Source organism: Lathamus discolor, chromosome Z (assembly GCF_037157495.1).
Source record: "Lathamus discolor isolate bLatDis1 chromosome Z, bLatDis1.hap1, whole genome shotgun sequence".
Taxonomy (NCBI): domain Eukaryota; kingdom Metazoa; phylum Chordata; class Aves; order Psittaciformes; family Psittacidae; genus Lathamus; species Lathamus discolor.
In genome coordinates, this window is record NC_088909.1 from 102,570,217 (window position 1) to 102,588,601 (window position 18,385).

Consider the following 18,385-nt stretch of genomic DNA (forward strand, 5'->3'; position numbering starts at 1 on the left):
GAAGCTGTAGTCCTGTCAGCAGAAGCTCGCCCACCCTAATGGCGGACGAAACCAGCCACTAGGACTACAACTCCCGGCATGCTCCGCTGCTCCGGCACGGGCAGCCAATGGGGGGGTGACGGGGGGCACTCTGGGAGTGGCGGTTGTTTCAAGATGGCGGAGGCGGGCGGCGGACCGGGCGGTGGTGTTCACTGGAGTTGGGGCAGTATCCTTCTGCGGGCCGGGGCGGGCGCGACGGGGCTGTGCCGTGCTGTGGGAGACTGGCTGGGAGCCGGGGCGGTGTGGAGGGCAGCGGCACGGACTGTGGTTGTGGGGAGCCCTGTGAGCTGTGTGGGGCAGGCGGTAGGGGTGTCTGCGTTGAGGCTTTGGTGTGGGAAGGGTTGTGGCTGTGGGGCGGCTAGGCTATGGTGGCTGTGGTACAGGGCATCTGGGGAGGTCGGGCTGTGGAGAGGGGCTGTGTGTGAGCCTGTGTGAAGGGAGAGTTGTGTAGGTTTTAAAAGCAAAGGTGCCTTCCAAAAGGAGGGAAGATTGCGTGTTCACTGCCTCTGTGACCTAGCTATAAGGTCCTGGGGGAGGTACGTATGTAGGAAATGAGGAAGCTGGGTTCGGCTCATGGAAACTTGCAAGGGAGAAACTGAACCTGGACACTGAACAGGCAGCAAAAAAAAAAAAAAAAAAGATATGTCTTTTGTGACGGGTGTCAGAACTTGGCTAAAAGTATGATATTGGGTATAAGGAGGAAGTTCTTTACTGTGAGGGTGGTGAGGCACTGGAATGGGTTGCCCAGGGAAGCTGTGAATGCTCCATCCCTGGCGGTGTTCGAGGGCAGGTTAGACAGAGCCTTGGGTGACATGGTCTAGTGTGAGGTGTCCCTACCCATGGCAGGGGGGTTGTAGCTGTATGATCTTAAGGTCCTTTCCAACCCTAACTGTTCTATGATTATATGATTTAGGGTGACTCTGTGGGGGACATGAAGTCTGGAGGCTTCTATCTCATCTAGTTGAAGATGTCCCTGCTTATTACAGGGTGGCTGGGCTAGGTCCCCTGTTAAGGTGTCTTCTAACACAAACTATTTTATGAATCTGTGATTCTATCTGTGAGGGACAAGTGGGAGGTTGTGGTGGCTTTGTCCGTGGAAGATGCACAAGCTCCAGTTGTGACATACTATGTGGGGCTGGACACGTAGATGGAGTAGGTGATGGTTTGGTCGTGGTGGGGATTCAGCCTGTAAAAGCCTGGCTATAGAGATGTGTTTGCATTGTTCAGAGAACCAGGAGGAGTTGGCATTGATGTTTAGGATCATGTGGCTGAGTTAGAGGCTCAGCTACTTGAAGACACTAGGGCGGTAGTACAGCTACTGGCCAGGCTAATGGTTGGACTTGATGATCTTAAAGGTCTTTTCTAACCTAAAGGATTCTTATGGGTGGAACTGGCAGGCTTATAGGTTGAGATAAGGACAGGGAGAGATCACTCACCAGTCACCATCACAGGCAAAACAGATTCAGCTTGGGAAATTTAGTTTAATTTATTACCAATTGAGTCAGAATAGGAAAATGAGAAGTAAACCCAAAGCTTAAAAACAACTTCCCCTCACCCATCCCTTCTTCCCAGGCTTATCTTTACTCCAGATTTCTCCACCTCCTCCACCAGGGTGGCACAGAGGGATGAGGAATGTAGGTCCCACTCAGTTCATCACATGTCTCTGCTGCTCCTTCCTGCTCAGGAGAGAACTCCTAACACTCTTCTCCTGCTTCAGCGTGGGGTCACTCCCATGGGAGACAGTCTTCCATGAACTTCTTCAGAGTGAGTTCTTCCCACAGTCTGCAGTTCTTCATGAACTGCTCCCTTCCATGGGTCCAGTCCTTCAGGAACAGACTGCTCCAGCTTGGGTCCCTTCCATGGGGTGCATCCTTCAGGAACAAGCTGCTCCAGTGTGGGTCTCTTCCGTGGGGTCACAGCTCCTTCAGCAAACCCACTCCAGCATGGGCTCCTCTCTCCATGGGCTCCTCTCTCCAGGTCTTCCCAGGAGCTTGTTCCTGTGGGAAGCGCAGGCTTCCCATGGGGTCACAGCCTCCTTCAGGCATCCCCTTGCTCCTGTGTAGTCTTCTCCATGGGCTGCAGGTGGATGTCTGCTCCACCATGGACCTCCATGGGCTGCAGGGGCACAGCCTGCCTCACCCTGGTCTGCATCACAGGCTGCAGAGGAATCTCTGCTCCAGTGTCAGAAGCCTCTCTTCTATTCCTTTGTCACTGACCTTGCTGTATGAAGGGATGTTGCTCTCACATATTCTCACTCTATTCAGCTGCAGTTGCTGTTGCACACCAACTTTCTAGCTGTCTTAGGCCATGTTATCCAGAGGTGCCAGCACTGTTGCTGATGGGCTTGGCTTTGGCCAGTAATGTGTCTGTCTTGGAGCTGGCTGACCTTGGTTCCAGTGGACACAGGGGAAGCTTCTAGCAGCTTCTTACAGAAACGACCCCTGTGGCTCCCCTGCTATCAAAACATTGGCATGCAAACTCAATACAGTTATTTAGGCAAATCTGTTTTATTTCCTACATAACATTGTGTTGACACACAGGTTAACCATATGTCAGTTGACAATGCAATCGCGTGTGCTGAAGTTTGTTATTTCCTGTAGTAGGATGAGTTGAAGATAGTCTCCTCAGTGTTGTAGAGATTGCTGTTGCAGTTGTGTTCTTACAGCTGTTTGGACTGGGCTGTGATCCAGACTTGGACTTTTGATTTTCCTTGGTGTTTTTGGAAAAAGGGAACGTGCTTTACTTTCAAAGCTTATTTAGCTCCTCACCTGGTTCATCGCACGATAAAAATAAAAGTGCTTTCAGCATTTATAGAGAGAGAGGTGACTGCCAGTGGTACTAAGTGAACATAAACTGGTGTGAGACTGATGAGTGATAATTGTTTACAAGTGATAAAGTGAATCAACAAGATCACAAGTCAGCCTGTGATCAGCCCTTCCATTGTGCCAAGATAGTGGGTATTGATTGAGTTTGAAGTTGCTGTCCACAGAAGGAAGTATCTAGGCTGTTGCTAATTTTCTCCACCATGTGGTAATTTATTAAATCAATTTTTTGACATAGTACTATCAAAATCAAATTTTAGTTAAGGTAATAATTTGTTTAGGTTAATTGAAATATTTCCACAATTTGACTTTCTTGCATGAAGACAACTACGACTTAAATACATTTAACTGTAAACAGTACAGGAATTAGGTAATTGAGTAAACTTGCCAACCTTAGGATGTTGAGGAAAGTGAAGGGGTTTAAAGATATTTTGTGCCCTCTCTTTTTGTTTTCCACTTTAGTATAATGTTAGTTACTTATGTGGGAATAAAACTCTTAATGTTCAGCTAAATTAAACTGTTGCTTGAAGGAAAATGCTGTAGTTTACACTCTTCCCTGAATTGTGTAGAGTTCTACTTTTGGTGATTTCTAGGAGGCGAGGGTTCAAGTTCAGTAACTGTTAACAGCACAAATATGGTGCCCGGTCCTTTGTGATTTATTTTATATTTTTTTAGTGCTTTCTGCAGTCAAGTAATGTAACAGTTAAAGTTCTGGGTTATTTGAAAGTTCCTGAAACTTCATAAAGACAGTCCTAAGGCTTTCATCTTTTACTCACCATGTGACGGTCAGATGAGAATGACCAACTTCCTTTGAAACCTTTTGTATTCTTCCTTGTTTATGTTTCTTAGAATATATTGTACAAAATGTATTTCATTTTAGTATGAATATACACTACTTCAGAATTTGTCTTCCCTACATATCAAGAGGTTCCTGCTTAATTTAAATAAATAGTATTACTTCATTATCTTAGTAGTTGCACTTATAACTGGGCCTGGTCCCTGGGATCTTTTGTGAATGTGACCTCTAGGATTACAGACTGAAAGTTAATGCACAGTGAAGAAATAATAATAATGCTTTTTGTTTTAGCCATCTGTGTTGTTTGTTTTCTCCTGTCAAGTTTTGTTTGCTTTTGGTGCTCCCAGTGTGTTGCCAGTTTGTTTTCTTATCAACAACCTTTTAAAATTAAGACAAAATACTACTTTTGTAGTTCCCTTTAATGCACCAAGCTTGCTCTCTTTGTTTATTACCTTTAACAAAGCCACATGCAGTTTCTGATGGAAAACAGCCAATGGTATCTGTTTCAGGTATGACCTGCTAATTGTAAACAAAAGGTTTTTCCTGTGAATGCTAAGCTTTTCAATGTCTTCTCAGGTACCTGGTTTGTGTACCTAAGTATTTAAAGTACAGAGAGTACCTTAGAGTCATCACAACTTGTAACGGGACGTACAGGACTATAGTAGAGGATTTATACTCTGCTGCTTAGATAAGCATACAGTATAAGATGAACAGTTGCAGGGGAGTTGTTTCTATTGCAGGTACAGCATTATTTTATCCAATCTACAAGGTAAGCTGAATTTTTAATGTGGTCTCTGACGAATGTTGAAGCATTGTAGATGTTCAGGTCTTTTGTAGATTTTGAAGAGGTCAATTAAAATGAAGATTTGTTGTCTAAAGAAAGAATTTTATTTGTTTTTTTAATTCATTCTCTTGACCTTGATTTACTGAGTGCATGCTTATGCACATCTCTGGGGAAAAGATGGGTGTTACTAGTCCCCTTTAAGAATTTTCTAATTGTTTTCAAACACAGCTTTTGCAGTGACACCAGGTCCTGAAAAATAATGTGGAATGATTAGTAAAATGGTGTATGTGTCCCAACTATGTCTAGCAATTATAAATTTTAAGGAATTCAGCTCTCTAGGTTTGGAATAGCATGTTTACTTTTCAAAATGACTGGCCAAACAGCTCTATTAAAAAAATCTATGCCTGTGTCTTGTAGCATAGTTCAAGCCAGGCAATGTCAGATCATTATGCTCTGTCCTGGAAAGAAAGTAGTGATACTAAATGATGGAAATGAAAATTCATTCTGGGAGATATTCTTCCACTTCCATGGAAAAGACTTTCAGAAATGTTATTCTCCCGTGTGTATGAACATGGGGATGTTAAAGCCTATAAGCAGAAGCTCAAGTTTATGCTTTTACATCTTAAACAAATATAGGTTTTAGCACTGAAGGTCAGTCAGAGACATGTGTGTTTCAGAATTTACTTTAATGTTCATGTGGCTGAGTGCACTTCAGTGCTGTGCTCATATATTCATCTTAATGAAATTTTGTGTGGAGTGAAGGGCTGGGGAGTATTGCAAACATATACCTGAAATGCTCATTCTTTTGAGAAAATGCTGCTAAAGGCACGGATGCCTTTGTGGAAGTCCTGTTGTGAGAGGCAAGAGACAGGACCCTTTTGACTTTCTAATTTCTGTGTTCTGCTTGTCTTTCATCTGCAGGAGTGGCTACAAAAGGAAATTTAAGAGCAAGGTGTTTGCCAAAAAATCAGAAAAGTGAAACTGAACTAAAGGTGCCTGCAGCTGCTGCTTCCATTCACATGGATCCTATTAGAAGCACAGGAGATCTAACAGGGCAGCAGGTCAGTAAAGGCAAGTTTTTCTTGCTCTTAAGAGTGTGCATAGTAGAAAAATGGCAGAAAATCTTTAGACTGAAAACTTACAGTTTTCATGTGCTATTAGTTTTACAATCTCTTACACTTTTTGCCTACCTACATGGTGGCTTGCTGGCAAAAATTACTTTTCCACTGAAACTGCTTGCCCACCTAAAGAGAACAAAAGCTGAATGTGCAAGTTTATGTAAGTGATATGTAACTGAGGCTATGTAAGGCAGATAATGTATATCTCTCTATGTGTGTATATGTAGAGAGTGTAGCTTTGAGTAGCCCTATATCTACCTGTATATTACTGGCCAAACACAAGAGGTTGTTTGAGTCTATTCAGTTTCATTGCACTAGTCATATAGCTTAGAAACAAGACTTCCAAGATTCTTTTTAGAGACCTTTTTGGTGTGTCTGCTCATGTTAGGAGTATAAAATCACTTTCTGGTTTTGATAGTAACATTTAAAAATAGCTCTGAGTAGTACAAATAGCTTTATCAGATGATTATCTTTGTCTTTGCTTTGAATTGTCTGGTATACTCCTGCAGTAAATGATGCTTTTTCTACAGTTTATTGCATTAGAAGTTTCAGAGCAGAGGGGTTTCCTTTGGAAGGCTGTTCTGTATTGTGAGATACTCATAAATCTGTTGAGAAGTGCCATTTTTCTAACCTGATCTGTATAGTGCAGGGACTGTGTAAGTCATTTGAGTACTGTTAATTCCCTTGCATTATAGTCATCTTGGGCAAGTCTGTTACTCACTAGGGTTTGGTATGCTTTCCCTTACAGGCTGGATGTAGAACTTCTGACTGCTTCTGAATCACTGTTGTATTATCATGCAGTTAAATCTTGGTTTTTGGGCTAAGATATCCTTGCTTGTGTTTTCTGTGTGCTGAGTAAATGCTATGTGCCTTACATGTGCGTTCAAAACTCTGATGTAAAGACAGATCACTCAGCTGTCATTGCTTTGACACTGTCATTGCCGTTCGCATCCTTTAGCATGACATCCTTATAACTATTATTAATTTTTAGGGTCCTTCTTGGACCTACCTGTTTCCATTTCTCTGTTTATCAGTACTTGCTTTTAGTAGACTGGTATATAGACGCACCTTGCAAATGATGCTGTTAAGTAACATGCAGAGGAATTTCACAAATAGCCCCCATTATGCAGTATCTTATGTAGAAGTATCTCTTCCTACTAAGTATCTACAAGTCAAGTGCCTTCCTAGGTCACTTTAGAATCTGTTTTGTTGTATGGTGTGTTGATTGCATTGTTTAGAGAATTTTTACTCCCCTTTCTCTGAGAGCTGTTAGGACAGAAATGGTCTTTGTGTTTCCATTTTTTTTTTTTTTTTAATAGAATGCCTTATGTGAAATCTTGATTGGAGACTCAAACATGTTTTTATGTTTTTGACAATAAAATGTGTTTGAAGCTTTTTCTGTTTTTCATTTCTTTTAACCTGTGATTTTTTTTTTACCTTGCCAAATCTTCCTGGAAGCTTTGTATTCTAACTTTGAAGATAAGCTCTGAATTACTTGAAACAAACAGAACGAGTACATTTTACTTATTGTGGAAGAAGAATGTTTCACAAAATTCTTTTTGCAAGGAGTTCTCATTAGCACACAACTAATCCTCTTAAAGGTGTTGTGTGTGTGTGTCTAGCGAGAGCTGATCGATTTACTTTTAACACACTTTACACTGTTGTACTGGTAGGTAGCTCAGCATTATGATTTACCAGAATCCTCTTTTGAAGAGAATGGATTGAGTTTTGCTTTTGCTTTAGTATGAATCTTGGCAGAACTGATTTATCTTTATACAGGTGGTCTTGAGTACCAGAAAGGTGAATTAGAATTTTGGAGAAGATTTCAAAAAGGTGTTGTTAGCTATGGAGCTTTTCTGGTGATTTTAATGAATCAGTGGTTTGCTGTACTGGTCTTGACAAAAATTTCCCATCTTCCTACTTCCTTTTGATAGAAGTTGTCTGTTTCTTTCACACAAATTGTGATCTTCCAAGACATGGTTTATAAAGTGAGAGAATCTCCCATTTATGTAGTGTGTTTCATCCAGAAAATACTGAGTTATGAAACAGTTATGAAACTGAGTTCTACCCTGAGCTGTGTAGAAAGGACAGAAATCTGGAAGGAGAAGAATAGTCTTGGCCTCTGTATCATTTTTCATCTTATTTTGATGGTGGAGCTGTTGCTGTGTATAATTCCACAGCTTCATTTTGACATGTGTTATGGTACAAGCCTGCCTTTTTAGATTTTAATTTTCATACCACTGATGTTTGTCTGACAGTATGTACATAGGTTTGAGTAATAGCTTTGAGTACCTTCTGTTTAAATCTCCTTCACTTATGTGATCAAGCTTGTGCCTATTTTGTGAGTGAAAAATGTCCTGTTACTTCTGATTTTTCTTAAAGAAGTTCCATCATCAGGCTGCTAAAAATAAAAATAAATCAGATATTTTTAGCATGGGAAATGCAGATCCTTCAACCTTATGTTTAGTTGAATTCAGTTAACTTTAAGATATTATCTCTTCATTTGTATGACTGTAAATAGCATATGTTTTGGAAGGAAACTGTGAAATCAAATGTCCTCAAGAAAAGCCCTGAAATCTGATTTGACTTAGGAAAATCCAGTCTTTTACTTTACCTTTCCCCATCCCTTTGGGAAATCCACTTAAGTTAAAATAAGAGTGTACTGAAGAGTCAGATGTGTGTAACATGAATCTGTATAAAATCAAAATCTCTTCCAAAAGTGATGTAGTTCTTTAATTATTTCTAACTATTGTTCAAGAAGCAATTAGCAAAGAATGGAAGGGGGCATTTCCTTCCTGATATGTGTGGATCAGCTGCCATTACTGCTAATGAGGGGAGAGCAACCCAGTGTTTGCTTTGTATGCTCAGAGGTGGTTCTGTGAAGTATTGTGTTAACTTGTGTTAGCTATTCTCTTCCCTTGTTATTTCCCATATCATTATTATTATTGGTGGTAGCAGTGGTGGGTTTGTGTTATACCTTAGTTACTGGACTGTGTCTTTGGAAGTAAAGAGAAGGGAACACCGTACCAGAGCTTGAAAACCATGCACTGAAGATGGCAGGGGTGTTACCAGCCTCAAAGACTTGCAAAGATGATAAAAGACAAGCAGAATGTAATCACCTTGGACTTAAAGGAGCTGAATCCACATGGACCTTTCCAGCACCTGTCTCCAGGTTCCCAAGACTCCCAGTGTGTCTGGCCAATGCATTGGTGAGATCTTGTTTTTGGAGCCTGGACATCTCTGCTTTGTTTTGCTTTGCTTAGTTGCTCACGTACTCAGCCTATGGCTACACCACCCTGAAAATGCCCAATCTCATCTGATCTTGGAAGCTAAGCACGGCTGGGTGCGGTGGCCAAGTGGTAAGGCGTCAGTCTCGTAAACTGAAAATCGCGGGTTCGAATCCCGTCCGTGTCTGCCGAGGCAGCGCGCTACGCTGGCAGTCCTGCTGCGGGGAGGGTGTGAAGGAATGTCTTCTTCATAGGCTGACCACCCGAGAAGGGAAAAAATGATGTTTGAATGCTAAACACTTCCATTATATACCTCCCAAAGTATAGAGGAGATGACCACACTGGGAAGGAGTACCAGCCCCGATTCATAATCAGTTTGTCTATTGTATTGCAAGTCATAGCCATGAAGTACAGTGAAAGAGGAACCTTAGCCCAGTCCCCCCAGCCGATAAATACTAAACCAGCAAATACTGACTGTAAGTAAGGTACGGCATGCTGAAACTGTGAGATCAAGAGTAACAACTTTGAGAGCCAATAAATCAGCATTTTGATGAGTGACTGTTAAAGAAATCATGGGCCAGATGACTGAGTAGACACCGAAGAATACCAGCCAGAGCAGCATGCTTCCCTAATTGCAGCACGTTTCAGTTGTGAATAGCCTGGGCAATAACCTGCAAGGCATTTGGTAGCGTTCTTGGATCTCATGTTAAGCACAGTGTGCCTTCGGGAAGGTTTGTAATATTTGAAGATTAGTAAAAATCTAAACTGAGAATAAGTAAACCAGATTAAGTAGAAATAAAATATTTTGGACAGAATAGCAGTTTTTACTGCAGCTTTCACGTTGGGATTTTTGTTAGTGCTAGCACTGGAGAACCGAGTCACTGATGTCGAAAGTGTTTTATAAAGAAAAACAATTTAGAATTTAGAACTGTTTCTGTTTGGAAACACCAGAAGTAGCTAACGTCAGTAGCCTCCATAATCCGAGCAGCTGCTGTAAACACGAGCAGCAATGTGCCCTCTGGTGGACATTGATAGCAAATACCAATGTGATAAAGGAATGCGTTAAAAGAACGAAGTACTGGAGTCTGTTAAAGGTTCGGTTTGAGAAGTAGTAGGTCCGAAGGTAGCAAATAAGTGATTAAAAAAAAAGAAAAAGCGTGTATTAAAAAATCTTTCCAAATAAGGACTTACACAATCTACTAATGATATATTGTATATCTTTTTTGCTGTTTTTATGTTTTGGTCATAAATGCTAAGGCAGAATTTATTTTTTTTTTAATAAAAAAAAAATTTTTCTTTTTAAATTTTTTATGATCCTAATATAATAAGGTGTGAACTCAGATCTGGATATCGCTGCGCTAGATTTCCAAGTCATGAGAACTTACTGCCCTTTTTCTAGTATGAACCAATGGGTAGTGTATGTCTTAAAACTTTACCCAAGTGTTTAATAGTAAAGTTAGCAGCTTGCTTTTGAATTACGAGTTTATTAAAAGAATTCTTCACAATTTGGTAATTTGTTTCACAGAACTGTACTTACACTTAAAAAAATCATGTTTTATTTCCAGTCGGAATTTGTCTGCTTCTAGTTACTAGGTTTTGAAATGCTTTAATATCTTATGAAATATTTGTTCTCCTTTAAAGAGTACTTTCTAAAATGTCACTTTAAATTTTCAGGTCACTAATGAAGGAGGAATGAAGAGTGCTTCTTTAAAGGATTTATGTCCTGAGGACAAGAGGCGCATTGCAAACTTAATTAGAGAACTTGCCAGGTAAGAATAAGCATCACCTGAAAATGCATTATGTTTAAGGAGAGTCATTCCTCTAATTAACATCAAGCAATGTAGAACTGCTTTATGGAACTGAATATTTGCATAAGGTAATTTTTCTCGCTGGAAGAGATATGAGTAATGAAGCAGCCTGGTGTGTTTTTCCTTGCTTCTTGACCCAGCCCCCCTCTAAATGCTTGGAGTACAAAAGCCAAAGTTTTATGACCTGCAGTAGTTCATCCATAAAAAACATGTCACAGGGCTAGGGTTTTGTTTGCTGCTGTATCATGTGCTTTAAATAAACACATATTGTCTTTTGGAAATGACAGGCTTTGTTGATATGAAAATTTGTAGTGCTTATTTGTCAGGGTAACCTCTTACATGGCATGCCATGTTAAAGGTGTATTGGTGATTTTGTGGCTGAGACATGTTAATCAGTATTTGAAGTGCTTGCACGTGTAGAGCAATAAAGAGTGCGGTATAATTTTAATTCATCTAGCCAAAGTTTCTTTTGCTTTGATTAATTCATTAAAGTTCTCCCTATACTGTGAGAGGCTGAAATAGTGCAAATTTCACAGCTTTAGCAAACATTTTTTCCGACGTTTTATTCCAGTGCTAGTTGCATTCACAAAGATAAATGATGTGAAAGACAGACTGAATTTGAGAGAGGAGATTTTTGCCTCCCTCTGTGTCCCTAACACTTAAGAATTTGTGGAAATCTGCTTTTTACATAGGGGCTGTAAAACTGAGGAGTGCTTCTCAGTTTTTAGCAGGGACTTTAGCAGGACCTCGGACATCAGGGGGAGCGTCTTGTGAGATGATCTTGGGTCCTTTGGTCTCAAAGTTAGTGTCCATACTAAGAATTTATAAAGAATTTTGAAAACTTATAAAGGCACAGTTTTTCTAGAATAAAATGTAGGTTCTCAGGTATTAATGAAATGCGTTTTGCCATAGATTTCATATGTCTGCAATAATTGGCAAGCATTACTGTCCTTTTTATATTGGAAAATTTGGGCAGTGAAATTAAGTTACTTGCTCAAGGTCATGCAGTAAGTCTTAGGTGCAGCTAGGAATATTTTCTCTCTGATTATCCTCATCCAGTGGACCATTTTGCCTGCTAATAATTTTTACCAATATAGGATTTCTTGCTATACAGTATTTTAGTAATTTCTGAAGTTCTTCATGCTTGCAACGCTATTTTATCCTACCTTATGTGTTAGAAAATGTCTAGTTAAGGCTGTCATAAAGAGTAGATTGCTGGGAAGGCTGGTTACAAATTGTCAGATGTTGGAGGTATTCGGACACTGTTGCCACTGTTGATATATAGAGGTATATTCTAATATTAAAAAAAGCCTTTTATTACATTGTTCCTCATAATACACTGCTCCCTGGTGAATAGTAGTACACTAACTCATTTGAGCATGGGATTCTTCTTAAATCTCAGATGCTGTGATTTTTCCCTGAGGACAGTTTGATATTTCTGCCTGACATTTCTTCGAAGAAAAATAGAAAGTGCAGCAACATTAATTTTGAAAAGTAAAATTAGTGGAACACTATTATTTTATACTTAGTTCTCTTTTATTTTTAAACTTAATCTTATTTTTATTGGATGTTATTAAAAGTCCTTTGCAGAGTAATAGGGAAGTTGAACTTTAATTCCGCTCACCTCGTCACTTTTTTAAAACTCTCCATAATTTTCATCCCTAGTTGTGTAATGATGGAGGGTTTTACATGCAGTAAAACATTCTTTGCTGTTTCAGAGAAGAAAAGGAAGCAGCAGGATGCTGAAAGTTTTCCAGGAAGACTGTCATGCAGTAAATACTTGGAATAATAAAGGCCTCTCTTGACCAGAGCTATACTTCACTCTTCCTGAAGTTGTTAACTTTTATGATGAAAATGAGGGTAGTTCTGACTAATTCCTGCATGTCTGTTGCAGGATGCTGGACAGAAATAGATTGGTCACTGTCTGCATGGAGACAGTTGTAAAATTCTGTGGAAACCAGTAGGAAAATACGATTAACCCCTTGCTTGAGCAGTTCAGGATATTGGTCTTTCTTCTGGCTTCTGTGACTGCTGAAGGAGACCTAATGTACTTTCTCTCCCTTCTTCTCTTCCTCCCACTCTCATTCCTGTTATACTTTTGAACATTTGGAAGGTGTGTGCCTGTGCATTAGCTAATATGCTGCTGTGTTGGATTTTGTCTTGATGTGAGTGAATTACAATACTGGCTATATTATTAACCTTTCCCTTGGAAAAAAAAAAAAAATCAGTTACTGCTCCGTAATGCTCTGCTGCAGCTTCTGGTAGCTGACATCAACGTTAGCTGTTAGGGACTTTATGAAATTCAATTTTGAGACAGGGTTGAAAGAATGAACTCAGCTGATCCTTTCTAATCCTCCTGTCTAGGCTAAATAATCTTAGTTTTTGCTCTGTGCTGCCACCTGTAAATGTAACCATTATTTTGCCTTTCTTTGAACAGGAGGAGGGGTGATGGTTTTAAACTAAAAGAGGGGAGATTCAGGCTGCATGTGTGGAAGAGATTTGTTTACAATGAGGGTGGTAAAATCCTGGCATGGGTTGCCCAGAGAGGTAGTGGATGCGCCATCCCTGAAGACATTCAAGCCAAGTTGGATGTGGTTCTGGGTAACCTGATCTAATTGAAGGTGTCACTGCTGATTGCAGGGGCGGTTGGACTAGATGATCTGTGACAGTCCCTTCCAACCGAGAGTATTCTATGATTGTATATCCAGTTTATCTTCCTTTATGTGAAAAGAGAGACAAACTGGGCCCGAACTGTAAAAGACTTGAATGTTGTAAATTCGAACTTTGTTTTAACTGTGTTAGCAAATTCTTTCTGAATTGTTTCTGTAGATGAATTTCTGAGTAGAATGAGCCAGGCCCATGAGTGCCAAAGTGCTTTGTGGTAAATGGGAAATTCTCTAGTGTGATAAGCCATTACTGTCACAAACAACTGGCATGGCATCTTTGTGTTTTCAGCAAGGTGCTGCTGGTATGGTGGTGAAAGTGACAGGCATGATAAGACCAAATTTTAGCTCTTCCTACAAGCAGAGTCCTTTTAAGAGTAAAAAAAATACTTTCTCTGAGCTTTTATTACTGCAGGCTACTCCTGAATCAGTCATTAGCTTATTTAATGAAATGAGCAGTGACATGGTGAAGAAGCTGAAGGATTCCTAACCTTGTACTCTGCGCCAGTGTCAGCACACATTAGCCTCTTCCAGGAGGGAGCTGCACAAGGTCCTCTAAGACCCAGCCATTTGGCTCTTAAGCATTAAGGACTTGCTAGACACCGTACCAGGAATGGGTACGAAGTATTGTGGAATGAAATATTTGAAGTGATATGCAGATTTTGAGAGTGCTCTCTGTCATAGCATTTGGCTGAATGGAGAGGGTCATAACTTCCTTTGCAGAGAGAGTGAATGTGTGCGTGCTTGCAAGCATTCACTCCACTCCTGACTGATATACAGCCATAGGAGTGATTTTCTAGCTCCCACTATGACATGTACATCATAAATACTTCTTCCCTGCTGCACAGTTCACATGGGCCTGTACAGCTCACATATTCAATTTGCTTTTGAATGAACAGAGGCATTGACTAGGTGAGGTAGAATGGTTCATGAAATTTTAATTTTTGTTTTTATTGGTGAGAATTGGTATCTACTTTGTATTCTTTCTTTCTTCAGATAAGATAAACACGGAGAAAGCTGGCTCCCTGTTGTCTTTGCAAACAAATCTTTGAAAGCAATTTAGGTAGAAAGGTATCATAATGCCCTTATCCACCCAAGGGAGGGAGTGCTTGCCCTTTTCAAATGAGATACAAGGTGGTTTTTGCTGTCAGATTAGTGTCTTTCTGGCAAAGACCACTGGCATGCCCAGAATGACTTGCACCCCCAGCAGCTTGTTAAACAGACTTCAGACAGCCCTGTGTCCCTTACAGAGAAAATGATTCCTCCTTCCCAAGTCCTTGGATTCCTAAACCCTTTGTAGGGTGCTGGCAGTCTGGGATGCTAGCCTTTTTTTACCAGCATTGCTTTTCATCCTGATATGAAGATGAAATTGACCAACTGCAATTGAAATTTTTCAGCAAAAGGTGAAAATAGGAATCAAAACAGAAGGTTAATTTGGTTATAGAACTGGAAAGCATTACAAAGAAGGACAGTAAAACTACTGTAGCATATATATCTGCTGTTTAAGTGTTTTTCTTTCAGCAGTTAGGATCTTTGAAGGACAACTTGCCTGTGGAAGCCGGTATTACAGATCTGCAGTGTGTAGCCTCTTGAGTTACCTTCTCTCCTGGGTTACACTACCTCATATGTAACCTGGCTTTAACTTCAATGTCAAGATCTTTTATTCTTTTTTCTTTGTTTGTGCTACTTTAGGAGCAATATTGTGCTGCAGTTCTCTTAATTGGTCAGGCAGTGAGACTGCAAATGAGATATCCCTAAGCTTGTCTGGAAATTGCTTCTTGTTGATAGGGAAAGCATGCCTTGGATTATTGTATCACCAATCACACTTACCTTTTGTGCTTAAAAAGTCATTTGTAGCTATAAATTCATGCTGTGAGATCTAGTTTTGTATTTTGCTGGTTGCATATCATAAAATTTATCCATTCTGTAGCAATTTTAATTATGTCTTTGGATCGTTAGGGGTTTTGTTATTTTATTTTTTTAATTTATACAAAGTGCCCATGATACTTGGGTAAAATATATCAGATTTGTGAAGTGTCCTTAGACAAAAGTGCTGCCATTATTTCTTCCTGCAGTGCTTGTATTAAAAGTCACTTGGTGCTCACTTCTGCCAGAGGCATGTTGTGATCAGCTCTGGCATGAAACTTCTTGTTTCATCTTTCTGGAGTGCATCCTTCCCTTGGAATACCTGATTTCAGTCCATGATTTCTGTGTGTGTTGGGCTTTGGATGGTGCTCTTATCTTAGTCCTTGCTCCTTTCCTTCCGCTATGGCCTTGCCTGTTCCAATTGCCATTCTTGGCTTGGAATTTAAAATTTCCAGTTTTTGAGAATGGTCACCAGAATTTTTCCATCTTTGCTAGCTAGTTGGCAGACTAGGTGAATATTCCCTAAAAAATGAATGTTCCCAACAGCTCTAGGACTGATCAGTGAACTTCCCAGTGTCGTGTGTCTGCTTTTTATTTATGTTGTCTTCTCTCTTAATTTGCTCGGTTGCAGCTCTTTGTAAAAGCTTAAGTAAAAGCTTAATTTTTTCTAACACTTTTAAAAAATAGGAAACACTATTTTTAATTTGGCTTTTCAGCTCTTTTCTTTTGTAAAGATTGTAAGAGCCTTCAGTCAGGAAGAGTTCTCTTGAGTTTTGTCCCTAGCGTAGTGTTGATGTGTTATGACTCTTTCTTGTGCATGCCAGTTATTCAATAGACAAGTGAAACTTGAAGCGCTGTTGACCTGTGCAGTACTTCAAAAATTCCACCTTGAGAGCATCAATCCTGTGTTACTCAGTGGAATGGATCAGTGTCATCAGCAAGCTTGTTGATCAATTCCTTCTTCAGATAACACAGAACTACTAGTATCAGGAGTGGACTTGAGAGCACACCATAACAGTAGGAACTGGTGAATTAGGAATTAATTTGAAACCTAAAGCTGATGTCCTAGGAGGATTTTTTTTTGTCAATATCTCTGCATTATGAATTTTTATTTCCTACAGAGGAGTTTTTTTTCTGTAAAATAAAAATAATATCTTTATTTGGATGTCTAGAGTTACGTAAGCTTTGAAGTGTTGAATTTAGAACAAATCTCAAGCAAAGTTGGTGTGTAGCCTATGACATAAGATAGGTGGATGTAAATTGCAATTAAGAAAATGGTGCTAGAATAATTCTGAACAGCTGGAATAATTCTACTGATTTGTCATCTTTGCTTCTCCTATTGGTCTGCTATTTGTTCCTGCAAACAACAATAATGGAGCTGGAAACCACCGTGTTGCCCAGGGGAGCAGTTGTGCCCTTTGTAGTTGTAGTTTCTTTATTCTTTCACTGCTCTTTTCTGACCACTGGCAGATGAAAAGCAGGTAAAAATCCTTTTAAGGAGCCTTGTAATGTTTCTGTTTGGCATCAGTGAAGTTTTTCCTAATTCTGCTAAAAATCTTTCATGTTTTTTTTCTGCCAGAAGGCAAAGAAATAAGAATATAAAAAAATCTCACTGAGCTATGTATAGGATGTGTCATAAATCCAACATAATCTGATGACATTCTTGTATTCCTTTTCTCTGACTTCCTTTTGCCACCTCCTGTGAGTAACTGTCTTCTATATCTTGCCTGCCCTTTATGGGCTGTCTCCTGCTTTGTGATACATAAACACATACTGCCACATTTCTTCTAAGATCACTTACTGTTCTCAGTCATTTACTGCATAAGATATGTGGCACGATATATTCATGTGTCTGGGAGTATGACAGCTTGCTGTGATCTGTGTTAAATACAAACACAGCACGTGCATGTGATGCAGACTGATACAAGGCGCAAATCGGAAAATGCAGAGATGGGTAAAATCTGCTAGGTTTAGTCTAATTTCTCTAGTGCTCTGTTCTTTCTTACCTCATTTTAGGCCAGGCTACATGGGGCTTTGAGCAAACTGGTCTAGTGGAAGGTCTTGCCGCCCATGGCAGTAGTATTGGAACTATATTAGCTTCAAGATCCCTTCACATTCAAACCATTCTGTGATTTTCTTATACTGTTGCTGGATTTTAATATTCTTTGGTGCCCGATGTTTCAGTTGTCCCTTTTTATAGTGCAGCATCACTCCAGCAGTTAGGAAGCAAGCTTCCTTCCTTACATAGTGTCCTGGAGATGGTGCTTGTTCTGCCTTTCCCTTCTGATTTTATTTTCCACTGTTCTTGTTTTCTTCCTGTCTCATCTTACATGGTCATTGCTGTCTTCGTTGTCTTTTCCAATTGATGTGGTTTATTCTCTGTTCTCTACTTTTATTTATTTATTTATTTATTTTACCTTAAGAAACAGAAGACATTCTTTCATCTTTCACTGATTACATGCAGGAAAGTCATATATGCTATAGTCACTTATATGATTGCTGTAGATTCAGAGAAAACAAACTGATTGTGGTTAGATGCAAAAGCCTGAGCCTGCAGCCTGTGGCATATGTACTGTTGTAACTGTGTTAGGGAGCAAGGATGGATAGTAAATAATCTTCAGAAGTTTGTTGCCTTGCTTAACTGAGGAGTACATAGGTGTTAGGATGGACCCAGAGTTAATATAGCTGGTTTCCTTTTCGTTTTTTTTCTGATGCGTCCACCCCACTTTTGACAACCTTTGAGTGAAGGGAAAGGGGCCTAAGAATGAGTTGATGAATACTTTCAGGGACAGGATCGTAAATGAGACCACGGGAACATGAACAGTGTGATGTTTTTATGCTAAATCCGTGTCTCTTTTTATGTAATTTAGAAACTTTCCAATTAATAGTTTGTTCCAAACTTTCAAACTGCCCTAATTTACAGAATTTGATTATATGCTCTATGTTACTTTTCTGCCTCCAGGGTTGTAGAGAAAAGGTGTGAGTTTTGGTACTATTAATTATTTCCAGCTTCATGCAGTTTGCTTCAACTGTTGTGGGAAAGGCTGTGAGTTGATCTTAGAGTTGAGGAATACTGCCTGTCTATGGTTCCCCACCAGAGGGGTGACCCAATTTTGGTATTTATGGCTTTTCTACTGGATTATCAAAACAAATCCTTTTCCTCCTAAAGGAAATGTCATGATGTCAAATGTATGGCTCAGTCTTCAAATGGAAGTTCTCTGTTAAGAATGTTAACGAGTCTAATGAGTGAGTGGAAGTCTTC

At 39.8% G+C, this 18,385-nt stretch overlaps 1 protein-coding gene and 1 non-coding gene across 7 annotated transcripts in view; both read left to right on the forward strand.

The window, feature by feature from the left end:
• The first annotated feature begins 148 nt into the window (after positions 1-148).
• The window catches only part of KIAA1328 (KIAA1328 ortholog), a 179,910-nt gene continuing 161,673 nt past the window's right edge, over positions 149-18,385 (forward strand). For 5 of the 6 annotated variants that reach the window (XM_065662959.1, XM_065662962.1, XM_065662963.1 and 2 more), the window contains exons 1-4: positions 149-205; positions 4,131-4,166; positions 5,363-5,502; positions 10,461-10,555. In XM_065662959.1, coding sequence (XP_065519031.1) covers positions 154-205; positions 4,131-4,166; positions 5,363-5,502; positions 10,461-10,555 — 323 coding nt within the window. In that variant the 5' untranslated portion in view covers positions 149-153. Of the gene's footprint in view, positions 206-4,130; positions 4,167-4,257; positions 4,427-5,362; positions 5,503-10,460; positions 10,556-18,385 lie in introns of those variants that run through there. The other variant, XM_065662960.1, reaches the window with a different exon arrangement.
• Positions 8,902-8,973, forward strand: TRNAT-CGU (transfer RNA threonine (anticodon CGU)). The gene has a single exon. It is a non-coding gene; the product is annotated as a tRNA-Thr (tRNA).